The 21,524-nt window shown below is 45.3% G+C and overlaps 1 protein-coding gene across 2 annotated transcripts in view; it reads left to right on the top strand.

Annotated features, from left to right (window-relative positions):
- LOC137536357 (hexokinase HKDC1-like) overlaps window positions 1-21,524 on the top strand; it is a 108,325-nt gene that overhangs the window by 42,760 nt on the left and 44,041 nt on the right. For both annotated transcript variants that reach the window (XM_068258538.1, XM_068258539.1), the window contains exons 8-14: window positions 1,574-1,729; window positions 4,609-4,842; window positions 12,576-12,880; window positions 13,868-14,016; window positions 15,173-15,292; window positions 20,319-20,414; window positions 21,105-21,204. In XM_068258538.1, coding sequence (XP_068114639.1) covers window positions 1,574-1,729; window positions 4,609-4,842; window positions 12,576-12,880; window positions 13,868-14,016; window positions 15,173-15,292; window positions 20,319-20,414; window positions 21,105-21,204 — 1,160 coding nt within the window. The remainder of the gene's footprint in view (window positions 1-1,573; window positions 1,730-4,608; window positions 4,843-12,575; window positions 12,881-13,867; window positions 14,017-15,172; window positions 15,293-20,318; window positions 20,415-21,104; window positions 21,205-21,524) is intronic.

Genomic DNA, 21,524 nt, shown 5'->3' on the forward strand with positions numbered 1-21,524 from the left:
CAACAAAACCTATTGCCGGTTTCACTTGAAGCGAAAGCCTGAGCGATGCTCCCATATACCACGCGATGGGAAGCACGGTTTAGCGCTGTGGTGCTGTCCTTCAGCCTTACGGCACTGCTGCCTCATTCTCCTGGGAGATGCGCTCGCCCCCGTTGTGAGAGCCAGGAGGCTCCCAGTACTTAACAGCGTTTGTCGCTGCCCGTGGGACCCGCCGTGACCACCGCCACCATCCTCTCCTGTGTACTTTGAGCCCCAGCAAAAGCATCTTAGAATGTCCCGCTGGGGCTCCCCATTTGTCCACTAGGTGGCCCAATTACAATCATTCTGATTCTCATTGGTCCATAGTCTTTATTAGGATAAAAAAAAAAATCTTCATTTTTGTGTTTTTTTTTTTATTTTATTATTTGCCACGTCTTTCTTCTTTTCCATCTTTCTTCTTTCTCCTTCTTTTATTTCTTTCTCCCTTCTTCTTTCTTTTTCCTCTTTAAATTTTAAATTGAAGGGTCCTTCCTACCACTTGCTTGCCCGCTGATTCCTGCACTCCATCGGTGCTTGTCCCCGCATCATCGCCGAACATCTGCTGCCCCTCGCCGCAACTCCCATTGCCATAAATGAATATGAGCCCCGGAAAAGTATCTTTCTCATTGGTTCAGACTGTGGACCACTGGAGAGCCCCAGGGGGAACTTTAAAGATGCTTTGCCGGTGCTCATGGTCACTTACAACAATGGGAGTCACGGCAGATTTTCAGCGGCACTGTGAGTTGAGTTTCTCAGGGCTGGGGGTGCCTGGCACAGCTGTGGGGGAAGTTTGGCACTGTGGGGGCAGACCAATAGGAAGCTCCAGAGGTCTCCTTAGTGAGGGAGACTCCCGGAGGCAGAGACTGAAGACATACGTTAGCGTGTCTAGACCTGCTTTTTAAAAACTAAGCTAACGCTCATGTCTGACGGAAAGCAATGCTTCCCCACAGCATAAAAAATGCAATAAGATAGGATGTAAAAAACGTGCTGGGAGATAAGATCGCCCAGGCAAATTTTTTTTTAACACCCTGCCTAGGGTTAAATGCAATTGAATCAGGTGACGTTATTGTCGGACTCACCAGCCTCCTCAGTGTCCCGCGTCGGCCGTAATCATCAGCGACCTGCTGGTGGGTCGCCTCTTCTGCATCTGCCTGTGCGTCCAAGTCATCTGGCGCATACTGTGCCTGCGCATAACTACTGCACATGTTCAGTATGTGTCAGATCCAGACCCCATGGGTCGTAGAGTGCTAACAGTGGAGCGTGTGGTTGAACATGGGAACCGTGAGGAGACCAAGAGGGCTCTATAGGACCCAGAGCATTTCCTTTTCTTAGGTGAATATCTCTTTAAGTAGGTAACCTATAACATTTTCCACTCTGCTTGTAATTCTTGTAAACCATGAAAACTGTAAAATTTTAATAAAATAAATGTCTTCCAGGTTCCTTGAAAACTTTTACTAATCTAAAAGGATCCTTTTCACTGCCAGCGAATTTAGTGTCATTAAAAATGTATGGAGTGGTGTAAGTTCTGATCAGTTGTTTTCTGTTGGATTGGCAGATTCGAGAAGATGATTAGTGGTTTGTACATGGGAGAACTGGTCAGACTAATTCTATTGAAGATGGCTAAGAGAGGCCTTCTTTTCGGTGGGAAGATCTCAACCGCTCTTCGTACCAAAGGCAAAATAGAGACAAGTCATGTGGCTTCCATGGAGAAGTAAGTACATGAATTATTTACATCTTTAGTCTAAAGTGTGGTGCCAATGTATATGTTATGGTCAAATCCAGAACTTTGGCCAGTTCCCAAATTGGCTGGCCAATATGGGAAGTGACCAAGATCAGATGTGATCTTGGCTGGTGAGGTGACAAAAAAAGTTTTCTTGCGAATGAGCTGCAGGCCTGTGCCTAACTAATCTCCACTCTCCTCTGCCCAAAACTAACCTTCCATCTCCTATGCCTCTCTTTTGTGCCTACCTCTAACCTCCCCCTCTCCTCTGCCTAACCCTAACCTTCCCACCTCTCCAGATTCTGTCATGTACAAGAACATGACACGACACCAGGCAAATAGTGAAATGACACTAAAGCCATTTTGTACTTTGGCTGGCCAATGTTGGACTTTGTCCAGTGATGTTACAACTAAATTGGCTATTTTGAGAAATGCCCAGCCATCTTTTACTTCGGCCAACTACTGGCTTTAGTTGTTACATATACATCATTTAACTGTGCAGACTCAACCTGGAAAAACAATTTCTGGGGGCTGGGGCCCACTAGCAGTGCTTTCAGTGTACTTGCTGATTGCTGTGATTGGCAAAGCTCTAGGACAATTGAACCCTATGTAGCATTTTCGGCATGATTTCAAATGAAGGAATGTTGCCAAATCTCAAATTCCTTTAAAATTGTAATGGCAGCTGCGGTGAGCGGCACCGTCGCTGCAGCTGCCTCCAGGGCATTGCTCGTACCTCCGGCGGAGGTGGTCTGGGGGACGTCGGCTATGGCGAACGCTTCCGCCTCCGTAGCCGTCTCTGTGCCCCTGCCAGTCTTCTCGGCATGTAGCACGCCGAGGACGGGGCTTTCTCCCGCTCACAGGGTCGCTGTCTTGCGCGGGCGCGCGCACAGACAGGACCTTTTTTCAGGGAGGAGAGGCGTCAGCTGACCTGCTGGTTGGCTGACGTCAGAGGAGCCCCACGGCGCCCAGGATTGGCTGCTGGTAGGGGGCGTGCCAGTGGGGTCTCCTCTGCTTCTTAAGCCTCCGGGCTTCATTCAAGCTTTGTCTGTTGTCATGAATACTTGCGTGTTAGCGCTTAGACCTTAGGCTAGTTCCCTGGTGTTGATGCTACGGATTTCACACCAAGACTAGGATATTGCTATCTTGTGATTGTTATTTGTTTAGACTAGTTCCCTGGTGTTGATGCTAAGGATTTCACACCCAGACTAGGTTATTGCTACTGTATTGATCTCCTGTGTATGGCTCTTTGCGATACCCTGACTCTGATCATGCTTTCCGATCCTGTACTTTCGCTTATCTGCTTACCTGTTGCTGAACCTCTGCCTGAATACCGATTACTCTCTTGTCTCACGATTCTGCACCGATACGTACCTTCCTGTTGCTGAACCTCTGCCTGATTACCGATTACTCTCTTGTCTCACGATCCTGTACTGATACTTACCTCTCTGTTGCCGAACCTTGCCTGCCTGACCATTCTACTCACCAGTGGGCCCTCGCCACTGGTGAGGAGTTAACTTCACCAGCTCCGCTGGTGAAGCAGTTCTGCTAGGCCTAAGTTCAGCCTCTTCAGTATTGTTCCTCCAGCTTGCTGGAGGTTGTACGTTAGTGCACGGTCAGTGTACTATCATTACCTCACCGGCCCCTCTGGTGAGGTCTCATTGTACCATTAAAGTTACGGTTGCACCAAATCACTACACACCCTGCTCTTTGTCTGCTATACTAGTATTATTGGTGATTCTGCAGATCACACATAATCGGGTATAGCGTCTGTATTATTGGTGATTCTGCAGATCACCACATAATCAGACATCTGAGCTACGACACCCAACCGTTACAAAAATCATCAGGAAAAATCACTTGGTGAAAGTTGAACAAAATCACAGTTGTAAATGCTTAGCATTTGCTATTGCTAGTGGTTTCCTGCCAGACAGCATTGTTCCTCAGATGCACTATATGTCTAGAGGCATTGGTGCGGAGATATTGGATAAAGATGCAGGCTTGGCTGATACCAGCAGGTGTGTTTCTGCATCAGAGTGGAAATGTAGAAAAAACCCTGCGCTGATGAAGTAGGCACTTGGGGATGATCAGACACTCTATGTGTAGCTCCTCCAACCCAGGTGTGAGGTAGCTTGGAAAGCGTAACCAGAAAAGAACTGAAGAGTGTTCGAATAGTGTATTATTATGGTTAGAAGGTACCTGCATTAAAAATTGCACTTGCTAGAATTACATATGTAAATGCTTGACAGGTACCTGAGGAAAGCTTGGAATGCCGAAACATGTTGTGACATCACTGGCACATGGAGAACTGCTGTCTGAGCCACCGTCCATTCTACATTAGGGATCACCAGGGCTACTGGCCACAGTGTTCTAGGAAGCTGCAGAGAGTCCTAGCAGACAGACTGTATGGGAGGTTTAAAGGTTAGGTGTCGGGTACATCTTTTGTGCAGGGGGCAGGGTTAAGGATAAGGCGTTTCCGAGAGCCTGATTTTTTCCCTGGTGCGGGTTTTTAGTTACGCATAAAAACGTGTTTTCTGCATCAGTTGCTTCTAGAACTGATGGTTTACTGTTTTTATCATCCAACTGTGCCTTATAGTGGGTAACATTTGTCTCTCTGGTGGTCACAGGAAACAGAAAAAAATTGTGGTAGGCGTGGTATAAGGCTACCACTCTCCTCGCCTTGCAGGATTAAAGATTCAGCCTAGTGTCTGCATGGAGTTTGCATGCATTCCCCATGTTTGTGTGGGTTTCCTCTCGGTGTTGCTTGGTTTTCTTTCTACTGTAATGATAATTGACTTCCCATTTCATATGTAATTGTAGTAATAAAACAATGTTTAGCATAGTGATGCATAATCTACAACTTCCTTTTACAGATACAATGAGGGTTTATATAACACCCAGCAGGTATTACTGGACCTTGGCCTAGAGCCATCAGAAGATGACTGTATTGCCGTACAGCATGTTGCTACCATAGTCTCCTTCCGATCAGCCAATCTGTGTGCGGCTGCCCTGGCTGCCATACTGACCCGACTTCGGGAGAACAAGAAGTTAGACAGAATGAGGACAACTGTTGGAATGGATGGTACAGTTTATAGAACTCATCCACAGTGAGTAACATATCATGTATTCAGTATTTTGAAGGTAAAAAGAAAAATCTGAGGGCTTCACTGTGTATATAGCAGAAAAATTGCATACATTTGAGTAATTGTAGCTGTTATTTCTCACTTGGTTGTATTGCTCAGTCCAACGTATGCAGTAAACCTCAGCAAATATAAGCTTTATGTACGGTCCATTGCCGGGCTGTGTTCCTTGGAGCTCTTGGCTGGTACTGCTAACCAATTAATTGGGCTGTCTCCTCATCGTTGTGTGTCATGGAACAGCCGTGCGAAACGCAGGTGAATCGGGAAAATTCGCACAGTCGATTTTCTGATTGCTTCCCGGTTAGATTTGTGCAGTCATTGCAGCGATCAGAATTACATTTTTTCTTCTCCTGAAGTATGTTTGTTGACCAGTGAAGGCATGTTTGTTTAAATGAACTTAATCAAAAGAAGTTCCTTCATGGGCAGTGACACCCAAGTGTGAACATGCCCTTTGAAAAGGATACCATGTGGCCTAGCCTACTTTAGAATGCATGGAGCCCAGAAGACAGTTCACACGTACCTGTCACAACTCTGGCCAGGTAATTAACCTCCTCACAGTTACCTGTGAATGACAGCATACACAGGGATAGTCAGGAAAACCCACAGTAGGGGGCCTATTCAAAACTGAGCAATTGAAAAGTTCAAAACGCTCAACCCCCGCAGTTCAAACCGGTAGGGGCAGGATCAGGAAAGCCAAGCCAGTCCACAAGTATACACAGAAGGATCCGCAGACCAGGTACTGGTAGAAAAACGCTGATATTCTTTATTCAAAAATTCCACATGGCAATAGCAATAAAACCACAAGGTTCAACTGACGCGTGTCGGGCTTACAATCTGCCCTTAGTCATAGTTAAAGGTGAACCTGCAAGGGGAGGGCTTTATGTAGGTGGGAGAAGGACATGCTCCACCCCATACCTCAACCAGCCCTTACCTTAAAGGAGACATTACAAAAATACATTATGCATGAATACATAAGAAGATATTGAGATTATCAAATAGATTAAAAAGTCATTTATGTAAAAAATCACCGCTGGAAGGAACATTAGTGCCTCAAATTACTCACAACATACTAAAGATAAGAGGGGAGAGAAAACCTGGGTCCCATGAGGGGTGAAGAAGGGGAGAAAGCAAATTTAGTAATCATAGACTAAACTCAGATCCCAACGTGTGTTAAGACCCTTTGGAATACGGGTGTCCATCTTGTGGATCCCATATGCCTCTCGCCTCAAAAGCAATTTGTAAGTGTCACCACCTCTCTTGGGACTCACCACCTGCTCCACCCCTTGGAAAACAAAGGAGGAAAGATCACCCTTGTGGACATTTTGAAAATGTTTGGAAACCACCGACTTTTTGAAGGTGTTCCAATTCGTACCACAATAATGTTCAGCAATGCGGGCTCTCAAATTGCGGGTGGTACACCCCACATATTGTAAGTGACACAAGGTACAAGAAATAACATAAATGACGTACTTAGTGTCGCAATTCACATACTGTTTGATGGGGAGACTGCTACCAGTGGCAAAGGAGACAATGGACGATCCCTTTTTATGGCAATGGCAATAATGACAAGTTGTGAACCCACAAGGATATGATCCCACTGTTGCAAGCCAGGTAGGGGGGCGAGACAGGGGGGTGGACTGGAAGCAACTAGGAGAAAGAATAGACCCAAGGGTACTTGCCCTTCTGGCAGAGAAGCGGCACCCCTTCTTTAAGATGGATTTAAATTTGGAATCGGAGTGCAGCACTGGGAGATATTTTCTCACAATACTCGTGATTTTGCTATACTCAAGGCTGTACTCCGTAACAAACGTCACCCTGTCGTCTCGGTCCCCACTTTGGCCTCTAGTTTGTAAAAGTTCACTTTGTGGTTTCCTGGTACCTCTTAGTCGTCCCCAAGTTAACTGTTTTTTTGTGTAGCCTCTTCGTCTTAGTCTACCTTCGACCAAAATGCATTCCTGTTCCAATTCTACAGGGTTAGAGCAGTTGCGAGCTGCCCGAGTAAATTCCCCTGTGGGGATAGCATTGATGGCGTGTCTTGGGTGACAGGAACTTGCAAGGAGTATGGAATTGCCTGCTGTAGGCTTACGATAGGTTTTGGTGGAAACTCGATGAAGTGAAGTGTCCCCAGTCAAAGTCAAGTCCAGGTAGTCTATATGTGTGTTGTGGTGACTCATGGTAAATGTCAAGTTTAGTTCATTACTGTTGACATAAACCAGAAAATCCTCTAGAAGGCCGGGAGGAACCCCCCCCCCCCCCACACACACACACCAAAAGCAAATCGTCTATAAACCTGCCATACCAAACGATATGGGAGGCAAAGGGGTTCTCATCCCCAAAGATGCGGAGCTCCTCCCACCAATCCATAAATAAGTTGGCTTGGGAGGGGGAAAATTTGGCCCCCATAGAAGCTCCGCATCTCTGGAGGTAGAACCCCGAGTCAAACATAAAATAATTGTGTGTGAGGAGGTACTCCACGGCCCTCATATGGTAAGATTGCAGGGAAGCATCAAAGGTCGAATATTTATCAAGGTAAAAATCTAGAGCCTTCAACGCGAGTCTGTGTGGGATGGAAGAATACAAAGAGGCAACATCCAAAGTCACCCAATGAAAATGTTCCTCCCACACAAAATCTGCAAAACTGGACAAAACATGTCGAGTATCCTGCAAATAGCCTGGCAACCTCAGAACTAGGGGCTGCAGATGAGAATCCACCCACTCACCCAGGCGCTCGCCCACGGAGCCGATGCCTGCCACAATAGGTCGGCCCCGGGGGGGGAGCGCCCGGCTTGTGTATCTTCGGGAGATGATGAAAAACAGGGACAACGGGATGTAATGGGCATAAAAATTCTGACATACTCTTAGTAATAACGCCCATGTTCTGTCCCAGCTCCAAAAGCCCCCGAAGATCACCAAGAAAATCCAAGGTACCTTTACCTTCTTTACCCCTTCCTTGATCAAAAGAAGTTCCTTCATGGGCAGTGACAACCAAGTGTGAACATGCTCTTTGAAAAGGATACCATGTGGCCTAGCCTACTTTAGAATGCATGGAGCCCAGAAGACAGCTCACACGTACCTGTCACAACTCTGGCCAGGTAATTAACCTCCTCACAGTTACCTGTGAATGAGTCCCATACACCTAACCTGAGGTGGAACCCACACCACCTCACAGTTTTAGAGTGCATGAGGTTTTTCAACAAGAGAGCGACCGTCTCCAGGATTGCTGGCATACCTGAGTGGAGTCAGGTATAAGACACTCCACCTGCTTTGAGTGGTCGGTTGCCCCGTGTGCAACCCACCTTTTGTGAGTATTCCTTTTTTTGAACACCTATACCTACCCATTCATCTGTGACATACTGCACAATTTGGGCTCCCGTTCTCTCTGTGTTTCTTCTCCTAGTACCATTTACTTCTTTTGATCAAGTTCATTTAAACAAACATGGCTTCACTGGTCAACAAACATACTTCAGGAGAAGAAAAAATGTCATTCTGATCACTGCAATGACTAAGCAAATCTAACCGGCATGAGGAGAGCCAAGCTGTTGCTACAGAACGGGAGCACCAACGACAGAATGAACTGAACATGGCCAAGGTTCAACAGGCCAGCCAGAGTTCATCGCCCAGCCTCCCTGCTTGCTCAGCTACACCTACTATTCAGCAACACAAACCGAATCCTAGCCTCTGAAGATCGCTAATGAGAATTGTTATTAGTCAGAACAGGTTGTGTTTTAACAGTCTTCCTGCAGGTCTTAGAGTCAGTCAGTGGGCTTCTCTGTCCCAGTTCAACAGAGATGGTGGCAGCCTAATCATTTGTGTTTAACAGATCGCACTCCTCCCTCTGGTCTGTCTGCTGCCAAAATTCCAGCGGTTTCAGCTCATTGATTGCGTCCACGAGATTGGATGGTCTGTGTGCTGGAACCGATTGGAAGGCATTGTGCGGTCAGGCCACTAGGGGGCGTGTGACAGTGTGTTTAAGCAAATCTGTCGTGAGGAAAATGAAAAAGTCAAATACTTGCGTAAGGAAAGGGAAGGCTCTGGATCCTATAGAGCCTTCCCTGTCCCCTCTTGGTGTCCTCTTTCCATCATTGTCCTCCATGTAAATATGCCACCTCTGAGAGCCCTTGAAAAGCGTTGTGTCCAGAAGACGGGCAGCTCCATACTGTGCGAGCTTGTCCTTAGGAGAACTCAGGGACATGAGTGCTCTCGAAGGCTTCATTGACCAATTGGTGGAATCCGAGCCGGATTAAGGCTAAATGGGGCCCTAAGCAAAGTAACTGATTTGGGCCCCCCCATCATGTCATAATAGAATCAGAAGATGCAGCTGTACAGCAACATGCCGCACACACCGGGGTAGCCGAGCTACTGGTTGCTATGGGCAACAGCCCGCTTTCCTCTGTGGGTGCACAATGTAGGGAATAGCAGCGGCAAAATGCAGAGTGAGAGATAAATGTCTGGGACATTTGCACTCAGGGGCTGGGGCACCCCTGTGAAGAGGGTGCTAGATCTCACAGCAGCAGCACTTTCCCCCTGCATCTCCAGCCTGGCAATAGCAGAAAGCTCTGGACACTGCCAAACCGGAAGCCGTTCCCCAGACAGAATTACATAACCACCCGAACAACCGATTTCCTCCCAAACTAGATCCCAGTGAATACGATAGTCCAGCAGAGAAGGCAGCCGCAGCGGGGGAGAATGACAGCACCAGATGACTCACATTCACCTATTGCGATCCAAGCAATAGAGGTCCCGTCATCCGGAGCCCATCTGTCTCCTCTAGAGTGCTGCCGCTCTGTTACTACTATTACTACTTCCTACTTCCTGTCTGATCTGAGAATTAGGAAGTTCAGAGCGAGCGGCTGCACTGTAGAAGAGACAGATGGGTTTCAGATGACGGGATCTCTATTGCTTGGGTCATGGATAGGTGAGTGAGCGTTTGCCATCTGCTGCTATCATTCTTGCTGCAGCTGTGGTTCTCTGTGGGAAGGGAGGGAGGCGTGGCAGCGGCAGAGCGCACAGTAGCAGGAGGGGGACCTAGGAGGAGAGCCTGGCTCTGAAGACAATCAGCAGCGCACGGCATCATTTGACAAGACAAGACAAGACAAATAACATTTATATCTCGCTTTTCTCCTGGCGGACTCAAAGCAACAGAGCTGCAGCCACTAGGACGCGCCCTTTAGGCAGTAGCAGTGTTAGAGAGACTTGCCCAAGATCTCCTACTGAATAGGTGCTAGCTTACTGAACAGGCAGAGACGAGATTTGAACCCTGGTCTCCTGTGTCAGAGGCAGAGCCCTTAAAGGGACTCCGAGCAGTGCCTGTGGGTATGCCTTTAAGCATACCCACAACTAATTAATTACATCCTCACACCTACCAGCATGATGTTTGTAATTATATCCCCCTGGGTTCCTTATATTTCATTGCATTGTGCTGAATCGAGCTGCTGACTTTGGAGAAAAGTCGTCCTGTGAAATACAATGTAACTATAGAAAGATGCATATCATGCAGCATCATGAAGCTCTCTTTCTCCTCTTTCCAATGATAGATAAACTGCCACCCTACGCCTTTTAGTTTTTGCTATTTTCGCAATCGAAATTGCTGTGGCCGCGAAAATTTCGAAAACTAAAAGGCATAGGGTGGCGGTTTATATATCATTGGAAAGAGGAGAAAGAGAGCTTTAAAATGATATGCATCTTTCCATAGTTACTGCACTGCTCAGAGTCCCTTTAACCATTATACCATCCAGCGTCCGCTGACAGGATGACGATGGGGCCCCTTTGATTCTGAATGGGGGGCCCCAAGCGACTGCTTTTGTTGCCTGGTCGGTAATCCGGCCCTGGGTGGAATGCATGCAATGGGCTTGACAGTGCTGGAACCAGGACACCGAGAAGGGACAGGGAATTTTCTATAGGATCCAGAGCCTTCCCTCTCCATAGGTAATTTTCTAACTTTTTTCACGCTTCAATTTTACTCATGCATTTATCATGTTTCAGCCATACATCAACAAGAATAAATTTCATATTACAGATACATAATTGCAGCCAAAAAAGTCCTTCCATTTCTTATTGGAGTTACTAAAATGTTCACAGTCATTATTGGATAGGCCCACATTTGGTTGAGCTTCAATTTTGTGGGAAACAGTCTCACAGTATCATCTACCACCCTCTAGTACTATAAAGAAATCAAAATGGATTGTCTGATGGTGAGCTGCCCAAGCTCTGATGCAGAAAAGCAGCCCCAAACTAAACTATATCTGACTGCCACAACAGTTTACAGTTATTAAATTCTATTGTTGAAATGGTGTTTGGGTTTTTTTTTTTGCCTAACATGTCTTTTTGTACTGTGAGCAAATATTTTTATCTTTGCCCGGTCTTCCAAAACACATTGTTCCAGAAGTCCTGGTCTTGGCCTAGGAGGTGAGGAGGCCATTTAAAGTAAGGTTCTTATTAGACAGCCGGGGTTTCCCACTGGACCAACTGAAACCCGGACATAATTCGTGCAGATCCTTTTGCAATAGTGCACACTTCGACGTAAATGGTGACGAGGGCTATCTGCAGATCACGTTGAAATTCTCAAGTTCTCTGAGACTTTTTTCATCAATTCATCAGAATTTGAATTCTTTTCTTTGTCTCAGTTTCCTGGAATGCCCTGGCATGGGCAAGTTGGCAGTTGTCCATACTCTTTGGAATGCTTTGCCACACCCAATGAAGACCGCTCCAACCCTGGACACAATTAAATCAAAACTGAAAAGCCATCTGTTTAGTCTGGCATTTATGATCACATAACTATTTGCCCTGCGACACATCACTGCGTAATGATCTGAGACAAGCTTATGCGTTTTGGGTCCTATGGTAAAAAAATGTTTTAGGGCTATTTCACACTCAGCGCTTAGAGCGCCACAAGCCCATTATCTCGTTTGGCTCAGAGATTGTGATTTGCCGCCAAAATCTTGCGATTTGCCGCCATATGCTTTTGTGATTCCTGTTCAATAGAATGGAAATCAGAGCGTAATCGCCCCCGAAACGCTGCATGCATCGTGTTTGCGATTGGTCGAAATCGCAACCGCTGCAGTGTGAATGTATCCATAGGGATTCATTGTAGCAGCGATTTGTTGAACGCCGGCAATCAGCAAATCGCTTAAGAATCGCCAAGAGTGAACCAACCTTTACAAATGTTCTGTTGTTCTAGTTGTTTGAAATCTTTTTGCACTTGTAGATGATCTTCCAGATGGTGGAATATTTACTATATCCAATTGTTTAATGATCTTTTTTTAAAGCAAACTTGAAGTGGGTGTGATATGGAGACAGCCATATTTATTTCCTTTTAAACAATACCGGTTGCCTGGCTGTCCTGCTGATCTTTTTGGTGAGACTGAATCACACACCTGAAATAAGCATGCAGCTAATGTTGTCATATTTTTGTCAGGAACATCTGATCTGCAGGCTTGTTCAGGGTCTATGACAAAAAGTATTGGGGGCAGAGGACGAGAAGGAAAGCCAGGCAATATGCATTATTTAAGATTAAATAAATGTAGTGGTGCATTATATTGGTTGAATAGTACCACCTTTAGGTATCAATATTGTTGAAGTGAAGACCATGTTAAAAAGTTAAACATTTCCATGGGAAGTTCTCACATTTCCAACTAGAATGTGTTTGTCTGTCTATAACTGATATTTCTATAACCTACTCCTTCAATAACTTTATTGTCCAGATATGCCAAACGATTACACAGGGTGGTGAGGAGGCTGGTGCCCAACTGCGATGTGCGCTTTGTCCTATCAGAAAGTGGCTCTGGGAAAGGTGCAGCCATGGTTACTGCAGTGGCTTGTAGACTACAAAGCAGACGCAAGCAAATCGATGAGGTTCTAGAGCTGTTTCAAGTGAGCGATGAGAAACTCGCAGATGTCAAGCAAAGAATGACGAATGAGCTAAAATACGGACTTAAGAAGGAAACCCATGACAAAGCAACAGTGAAAATGTTACCAACATATGTTTATGGGACACCTGATGGGACAGGTAAATTTCCACTGCTAGTCATGGATAAAACTCTGTTATGTGCTGTATATGTGCTTCTGTTTAAAGTGTACTCTATAATAGTTGTTATAAGGACGTTTTATGTAGTAGTGGGCAAAGATAACACATCTTTATGGTTCTGAGTGAGCAAAAAAGATTGAAGACAATGGATGTAACTGTTAAAAACCTGTTTTTAGGATCCGCCACTGGTGTCCATATATACTGTATATTGTAATAGTTACATAGTTAGTTTGGTTGAAAAAAGACATCCGTCCATCAAGTTAAACCAGGGGAAAAAAAAAAACCGCCACCATCCTGAACTCTCACATATCTTAGTAATTTGTCTTAGTTGATCCAGCGGAAGGAGAAAAACCTTACGAGGCCCAGGCTAATGAGTGAGTATGTGTACATTACTGTCTCTAGGCCTGATGCACTAAAGAACGGTAAAGTTGGCATATGCAGGCAGTGCACAGCAATTTTACCGTTACTACTGCCCGTTAACCCTTAGTGCCACAAGCGTTACTGGGTTGACACATGCATTAACCCATAGTGTAAAGACGCTGGATGGTGTACTAGTGTCCAAGGTTCATATCCTGGCTTGAACCAGTACTTAACCAGCATATGGAGTACTTGGGCAAGACTAGTGGCATAGCAATAGGGGATGCAGAGGTTGTGACCGCACCAGGGCCCCTGGACCAGAGCGGCCCTCCTTCATCCATTAGCTTTTCATTGGTGCTATGCTGCTCATGAACACCTCTATATGTACAGTGCATAGTGGTAATCCTTAACAAACTATTCCCTTACACTGATTACACCTCTCTGCCACTGCAGCTGTCCTTGAAAGGTTTGGGTGCTCCATAATCAATAGATTGCTTTTAGCCCCATGTAAAACTTGGCCTTACACTTTGAGTCCTGCGTCAAAAAACAGGCACTTTACAAATATAAGCATGTCACTGTGTCTGGGCATTAAAAAATGAAAATGTGTTGCAGAGAAAGGAAAGTTTCTGGCTTTGGATCTCGGTGGAACAAACTTCAGAGTGTTACTGGTGAAGATCCACAGTGGGAGGAGGCGCTACGTTAGAATGTACAACAAGATCTATGCCATTCCTCTGGAGATAATGCAAGGGACCGGAGAAGAGGTACTTATACAGCACAAGCTGCAGGCTCACAACTGCTACTCTCTATAAGGTGGTAAATCCTACATCCAATGTATACAAATAACTCGCACACCAGCAAATTGAGTAAATGCTAAAGTTTGTAGTGAGACTAATAAAGGTTGCAGTAAAATATGCTCCAATGTTAACAAAACATGAGTGGCACATCAGCAGACATCAAGAAAGTGACAATAGCATAGGTACTTATATGGAGTCAATGCAAAGCGTCACAGAACCATGCATAGCAGTAAGCATACAATGTACACAAGCAGTGGGTAACATAGCAAGGCATGCACATAAACAGTATGTTAGAACCGAGACTCCATAGAAAAAATATACTCTGACCGCATGTTGTTTCGGAATAACCTTTCGTCAGAGGGGTTGATGGATGGAGCGGCATGTGCGTGACATCATGGGGCGGGCCTGGGAGCGGCGTGAACAGTGGGATCAGCTGTGACTGGGGGTGAGTTGACCTGCTTGGCAGATCGCTTGCAGGTTGGGGTCAGGAGTTGTGAGCCTGATTATCAACGACCGCCTCAGCCGACTCATCCATAGAAAAACTAGCTAGAAATGGTAAGGACGAGTCAGGCTCATCCAACAATTACATTTACTCACCTGCGGCGTCGCTGGCATGCGGGATCCCTCGCTGGCACCTTGTGGCTTCACTCAAAGCGCATTACCGAAATCTTCTCGGCGATCCCCGGCAGCAGTCTCCGTTCTTCCTCCCTCATTGCTTCCTGTCCCTCGGCGATCACATGTCCCCTGGCGTGTGCCTGTGATGACGCTGTGTGTGCCCCATGGTGTCGGGAGTATGCAGCGTCATGACATCACGACTTGACATTGCATTGCAATACAAACATCTGTATTGGATCCAATATAAAAAATTCTAAGTGTCAAAAAAAAAAGCTATGTGTAGCGGAAAGCTTGCAAGACTGCAACTTGCAATCGGTCTGCAAAAAATGCTTACAATATAAAGAAACACTTTAAAAAAGTACAAAAATTGTGCATAACCAGGGAGGTTAAGGCTCTAAACCAGATAGCAAGGTTGGATCTGAATCCCTTTTGGTGGCAAATTGTTTATAATATGGTATTTTAATCTTGTGCCAACATGATAATATTGTGTCTTTTGTTTACTCTACAGCTGTTTGATCATATTGTGGAATGCATTGCAGAGTTTCTAGATTACATGGGAATAAAAGGAGCCCCATTACCACTGGGTTTCACATTCTCTTTCCCTTGTAAACAAGAGCGAATTGACAAGGTAAGATTACTATGCATGAGCCAGGAAACCAGATTGGCCCCAGTGTGACATGATGCCACCCAGGGTCACATGATGCCACCCGCGAGAGAGTGGTTTGGGAAACTCTTGTAATCAGTTTAACCTCTTGAGGACAGCGGTGTTAAACCCCCCCTAGTGACCAGGCCATTTTTTTTTAAATAGGCCACTGCAGCTTTAAAGGGAACCTGAAGTTAGGAAAATTATTTAAAATAAACACATGACGTAGCTGCAAATGAATATTCCATACTAACCTCACCGTCAGTTCCTCTCAGAGGCTCACCATTTTCTTCTTACAGTGATCCCTTCCAGTTCTGACAATATTTTGTCAGAATTGAAATATACCAGTTGCTGTCAGTTATTTATCAGCAGCTGTCCGTTACAACTGAATGTGCAAGGCAAGGCCCATGTTTCCCCTTGGCTCAAGTGGGAGATATTACAGTTTAACAGTGTGCTGACCAGGAAGCTGTTATGGGGTAATGGCCATTTTTAAAATGGAGGATGGAGAATTCCATTGATCACAGTGGACAAATGGGACGCAGGAGAGGAGAAAGATTGAGTAGTAGACTACACAGGAGGTAAGTATGACCTGTGTATGGTTATTTTGACTTTTTATTTTCAGTTCAGGTTCTCTTTAAGGCTAAGCTGCAGGGCTGAACAACACAACACACAAGTGATTCCGCTCCCCCTTTTCTCCCCACCAACAGAGCTCTCTGTTGGTGGGGTCTGATCACTCCCCCTGTGTTTATTTTTTGGGGGGGGGGGAAATATTTTTCTTATTTCTTTTTTAATAAATATAGTCATTTTTTTTAATTATTTCTTTTAACCTCCCTCCCTACCTCCCTTCCCGCAGCCGGCCAATCATGGTGATCGGCGGTCATATATGAGAGCCGATCACTCTCTAGTAACCCAGGGGGACAGCCATGTCACACGCCTGTCCCCAGTACAGCGCTGCTGCAGATCGCAGCGCTGTAGAATGTAATTAGACAGCAGTTTCGCCGTCTAACAGTCTCCCGAGCGGCGATCGCTGCTCATAGACTGAAAACGGAGCTCAGCTCCGCCCACCAACAGGAGATGCGCATGCAGCCTGCGCGCGATCTCCTGCACTGCGAGCCCCTAAGGACCTTACGCCGATTGGCGTTAGGCGGTCCTGGGGCTGCCAAAGCGGCCACGCCCATCGGCACGACGCGGTCGGCAAGCAGTTAAAGTTTGGCTGGATGAGCACCATTGTACAAAGTACAGTATTTCTTTTTCTTACCAAAACAGACCACAGAGATACAATTGTTAATAAAAGTGCTGATTAACGAAGCAGGTGCTTTCGCCGCACTCAGCTCACCGTCGGGTGCTGAAACCAGACGCCCCTTAGCAGCAATGTAATGCTGCACGGGGGCATAAGGGCAATTCAGGGCTCCGGTGGTTGCCGGATCCCAAATTACATCTCCGTTCGAGCTGCGACAGCTCGGAGGGGGAATAGTATTTAACGCCGCCGGGGAGTTTTGCAGCAGCAGGGCGGTCATACGGCCCAGCGCCCAACTCACCGGCAACGCATACATACGTACGCCCCATTAAAGGGTTTATGCATCATTTTACTCTGCTAGGTTGCATTTCCTTCCACACCCTAAAAACACAATAGTACGTTAAATGGCTCCCCTAAAAATTAATTGGCCCTATAATGATATAGGGACTCAAGATTGTGACCTTGCTGTGGGATAGTTAGGCCTCATTCACTTCTTTAAGCTATGTGCTGCTGATACCATTCACTACAGTGAATGGGGCAGCACTGTGCTTCCGGAGAAAGGCGTGCAGCAATACGATAGCGCATTGTAGTGAGAAAGGTAGAAGTGATGTCTATGCGCTTCTGCCGTTCTTGCTTGTTGCACATTATACGCGCATGATGTGAACGAAGCCTTAGGGATATAAATGGCTTGATGCTCTCTGTAAGAAGGGTGTAACTATGTGGGAAGCAGGCCTTGCAACTGAAGTGGACCCACAACTGAGGGGGGCCCCCAACTACTTGCCCCCTCTAATAAAAAGGTTCTGTCTTTTAAAGAGAAACTCCGACCAAGAATTGAACTTTATCCCAATCAGTAGCTGATACCCCCTTGTACATGAGAAATCTATTCGTTTTCACAAACAGACCATCAGGGGGCGCTGTATGGCTGATATTAGGGTGAAACCCCTCCCACAAAAAAATTCTGAGTATGTACTCTTGGCAGTTTCATGTCTGTGAACCCTTTTGCATTGTGGGAAATACAGTGGTGTGAAAAACTATTTGCCCCCTACCTGATTTCTTATTCTTTTGCATGTTTGTCACACTTAAATGTTTCTGCTCATCAAAAACCGTTAACTATTAGTCAAAGATAACATAATTGAACACAAAATGCAGTTTTAAATGATGTTTTTTTATTATTTAGTGAGAAAAAAACCTCAAAACCTACATGGCCCTGTGTGAAAAAGAAATTGCCCCCTGAACCTAATAACTGGTTGGGCCACCCTTAGCAGCAATAACTGCAATCAAGCGTTTGCGATAACTTGCAACGAGACTTTTACAGTGCTCTGGAGGAATTTTGGCCCACTCATCTTTGCAGAATTGTTGTAATTCAGCTTTATTTGAGGGTTTTCTAGCATGAACCGCCTTTTTAAGGTCATGCCACAACATCTCGATAGGATTCAGGTCAGGAATTTGACTAGGCCACTCCAAAGTCTTCATTTTGTTTTTCTTCAGCCATTCAGAGGTGGATTTGCTGGTGTGTTTTGGGTCATTGTCCTGCTGCAGCACCCAAGATCGCTTCAGCTTGAGTTGACGAACAGATGCCCGGACATTCTCCTTCAGGATTTTTTGGCAGACAGTAGAATTCATGGTTCCATCTATCACAGCATGCCTTCCAGGTCCTGAAGCAGCAAAACAACCCCAGACCATCACACTACCACCACCATATTTTACTGTTGGTATGATGTTCTTCTGCTGAAATGCTGTGTTACTTCTACACCAGATGTAACGGGACACGCACCTTCCAAAAAGTTCAACTTTTGTCTCGTCGTCCACAAGGTATTTTCCCAAAAGTCTAGGAATCATTGAGATTTTTTTTAGCAAAATTGAGACGAGCCTTAATGTTCTTTTTGCTTAAGGCTTCTTGCACACCAAGACGTTGCGTTAGGTGCCACGTTAAGGTCGCATAACGTGCACCTAACACAACGTATGGTGCTGCAAGAGCCGACGGTAGAGTGAGCCGCGTTAGGCGGCTCGATTCCTATAATGTCTCCCAGAGTGGCGCTGATTGGCCAGCGGGACCACGTGATGCGGAGCGAGACACTCCGCATCACGTGGTCCCGCCGGCCAATCAGCGCCCGCCAGTGCAGTGAATATTAAGTAGCCATGTGCGCGGCTACTGTAGCTGGCTCTCCCCGCCTCCTCTCCGCCCCCCACTGCGCATGTGCAAACAGTCTAGCCGTAGCATGCTGCACTTTGCGGAGAACGTGCAGCGTTATAAGTAACGCAACGTGGGCTGTGTGAACAGCCCACTTGTGTTACATTGCTGTGCGTTGGGGGAGCGTTACAGGCGCACTAACGTGCGCCTGTAACGTCTTGGTGTGTAAGCAGCCTAAAAGTGGTTTGCGCCTTGGATATCTGCCATGCAGGCCGTTTTTGCCCAGTCTCTTTCTTATGGTGGATTCGTGAACACTGACCTTAATTGAGGCAAGTGAGGCCTGCAGTTCTTTAGATGTTGTCCTGGGGTCTTTTGTGGCCTCTCGGATGAGTTTTCTCTGCGCTCTTGGGGTAATTTTGGTCAGCCAGCCACTCCTGGGAAGGTTCATCACTGTTCCATGTTTTTGCCATTTGTGGATAATAGCCCTCACTGTGGTTCGCTGGAGTCCCAAAGCTTTAGAAATGGCTTTATATCCTTTACCAGACTGATAGATTTCAATTACAGTACTTTTGTTCTCATTTGTTCCTGAATTTATTTGGATCTTGGCATGATGTCTAGCTTTTGAGGTGCTTTTGGTCTACTTCTCTGTGTCAGATAGCTCCTATTTAAGTGATTTCTTGATTGAAACAGGTGTGGCAGTAATCAGGCCTGGGGATGACTACAGAAATTGAACTCAGGTGTAATAAACCACCTTTAAGTTATTTTTTAACAAGGGGGGCAATCACTTTTTCACACAGGGCCATGTAGATTTGGAGTTTTTTTTTCTCACTAAATAATAAAAATCATCATTTAAAACTGCATTTTGTGTTCAATTAGGTTATATTAGACTAATAGTTAACGGTTTTTGATGAGCAGAAACATTTAAGTGTTACAAACATGCAAAAGAATAAGAAATCAGGAAGGGGGCAAATAGTTTTTCACACCACTGTAGCTGTTTACAGCTGTTTCCAACTGCCAAAACAGCAAGCAGCAGCTACATCGCTTGCCAGCAGTAAACATTTTACCATGTGATAAATGTCAGAATATAAATCAGGGATTTAAAATATTTTACAATGGGCAAACACTGACAAAATCATTTATACATAATTATTGTAAAAATGAAGCACTTTTTTATTACATTATTTTCACTGGAGTTCCTCTTTAAGCCATGTGTTGTTGTGGCCATACTTGTAATAGATGGATCCTCTGCCTGGTTATGTTGCTTCATATCTGATCCAGTTGTTGTTTTCCACCAGAGGTGGTCTTCCCTGGCTTAATTTTGTCCAGATGTACCCTTTCTATTTAATTTTTGTCTACTGATGATGTGTCATTCAGATGTACAGGCCTGAAGAAGGGTTACCAAACCTGAAACAAGCCAGTTTTGATGCTTAAAGGAAACTAGTTTTAGTTTTATGACACCTAGTAGATGCATCCCCATCCGTAAGGGTCATTAGCTGGAGATGGTGAAAGGGGTGTGAACACTGGAGAGGGGGGGGGGGGGGGGCAGGCATTGCTTCCCTTCCTTTATTAGCACTATATAAATTTATAATTATAACCATACACTGTGCATATCATTCTGTTATCTTATCCCTTTGCATTTGTAGGGAACATTGGTTGGATGGACTAAAGGTTTTAAGGCCACTGACTGTGAAGGAGAGGACGTGGTCGACATGTTACGAGATGCCATCAAGAGGAGAAATGTAAGAGATTTCCACATTTTTGATGCTTCCTGTTGTTTTAAAGAAAATTTTTACCAATGTGTGTGTGATCAACGTCCAAAGCACATGCAATACATCAAATAATTATTAAATAAAAATAGCAACCAGTGACATAACAAAGTGCTGTCTAGTGCAACAAGAAACATGAAGTGCACATACCGGTCCCGGTGGGCAGTCAGTGGGTGGTGGGTGCAGGGCACAGCTGCCTGACGGCCGTTTCACACGAAAATGCGCTTCCGCGGAGGCTTAGTATGTGCAGTATGTGCATCTCAAATTTGTAACCAAGGATCTAAGAAACATCATAATTTGTAAGGGCCCACTAGGAACGATTGGCATCGCTTGACGATTGCTGTGATCAGCAAAGTGCTATGTCAGTGGATCTCTATTGGGGTGGTCGCACTAGCAGCGTTGTGATTGCAGAGTGATCACAAAACACTGCTTGCAGCATTTTGTGAATGATCCAGGAGCAATGGCATCAGTGGCTACAGTAGCCAAATTGTGATCACTCCAGGAATCTGTGTGAAATCGTGGCACTTCCACGATTTAGCAAATCACAGGCACTTTATGAATGCCACAAAGTACCCCTAGTGGGTGCCAGCCCTAATGTTGTGCAACGTGGTATGTTGGCTGAGTTATGTTTTTGTATACAGTTATTTCAACATTTCTTTTAAGGAATTTGACTTGGACATTGTGGCTATTGTCAATGACACTGTTGGGACAATGATGACCTGCGGATATGAAGACCGAAATTGTGAGATCGGGCTCATTGCAGGTAAATACCAGCAAGTAAACCTGACATGAACACAAGCATTGTACAATCTCGTAGATTATTAGAATATATTGAGAGGTGCGCTAGACATAACAAATTCCACTCTGTTTGATTATACTTTGAAAATTTATTATGTTCTTATATGGTTAAAATATCATATCTAATTAAAAACCTTTAAACAACAATAAGTCACCTTATACTTCATACACACACCCACATATGCATACACACCTCCACACCAGGGCGTACTGGTTACTAGAGGCTATAGGAAAATCACTGAGGTTAGGGGGGGGGGGGGGGGGGGGTAAAGAGACCTTTAAAAT

Source organism: Hyperolius riggenbachi, chromosome 10 (genome assembly GCF_040937935.1).
Source record: "Hyperolius riggenbachi isolate aHypRig1 chromosome 10, aHypRig1.pri, whole genome shotgun sequence".
In the NCBI taxonomy this organism is placed as follows: Eukaryota; Metazoa; Chordata; class Amphibia; order Anura; family Hyperoliidae; genus Hyperolius; species Hyperolius riggenbachi.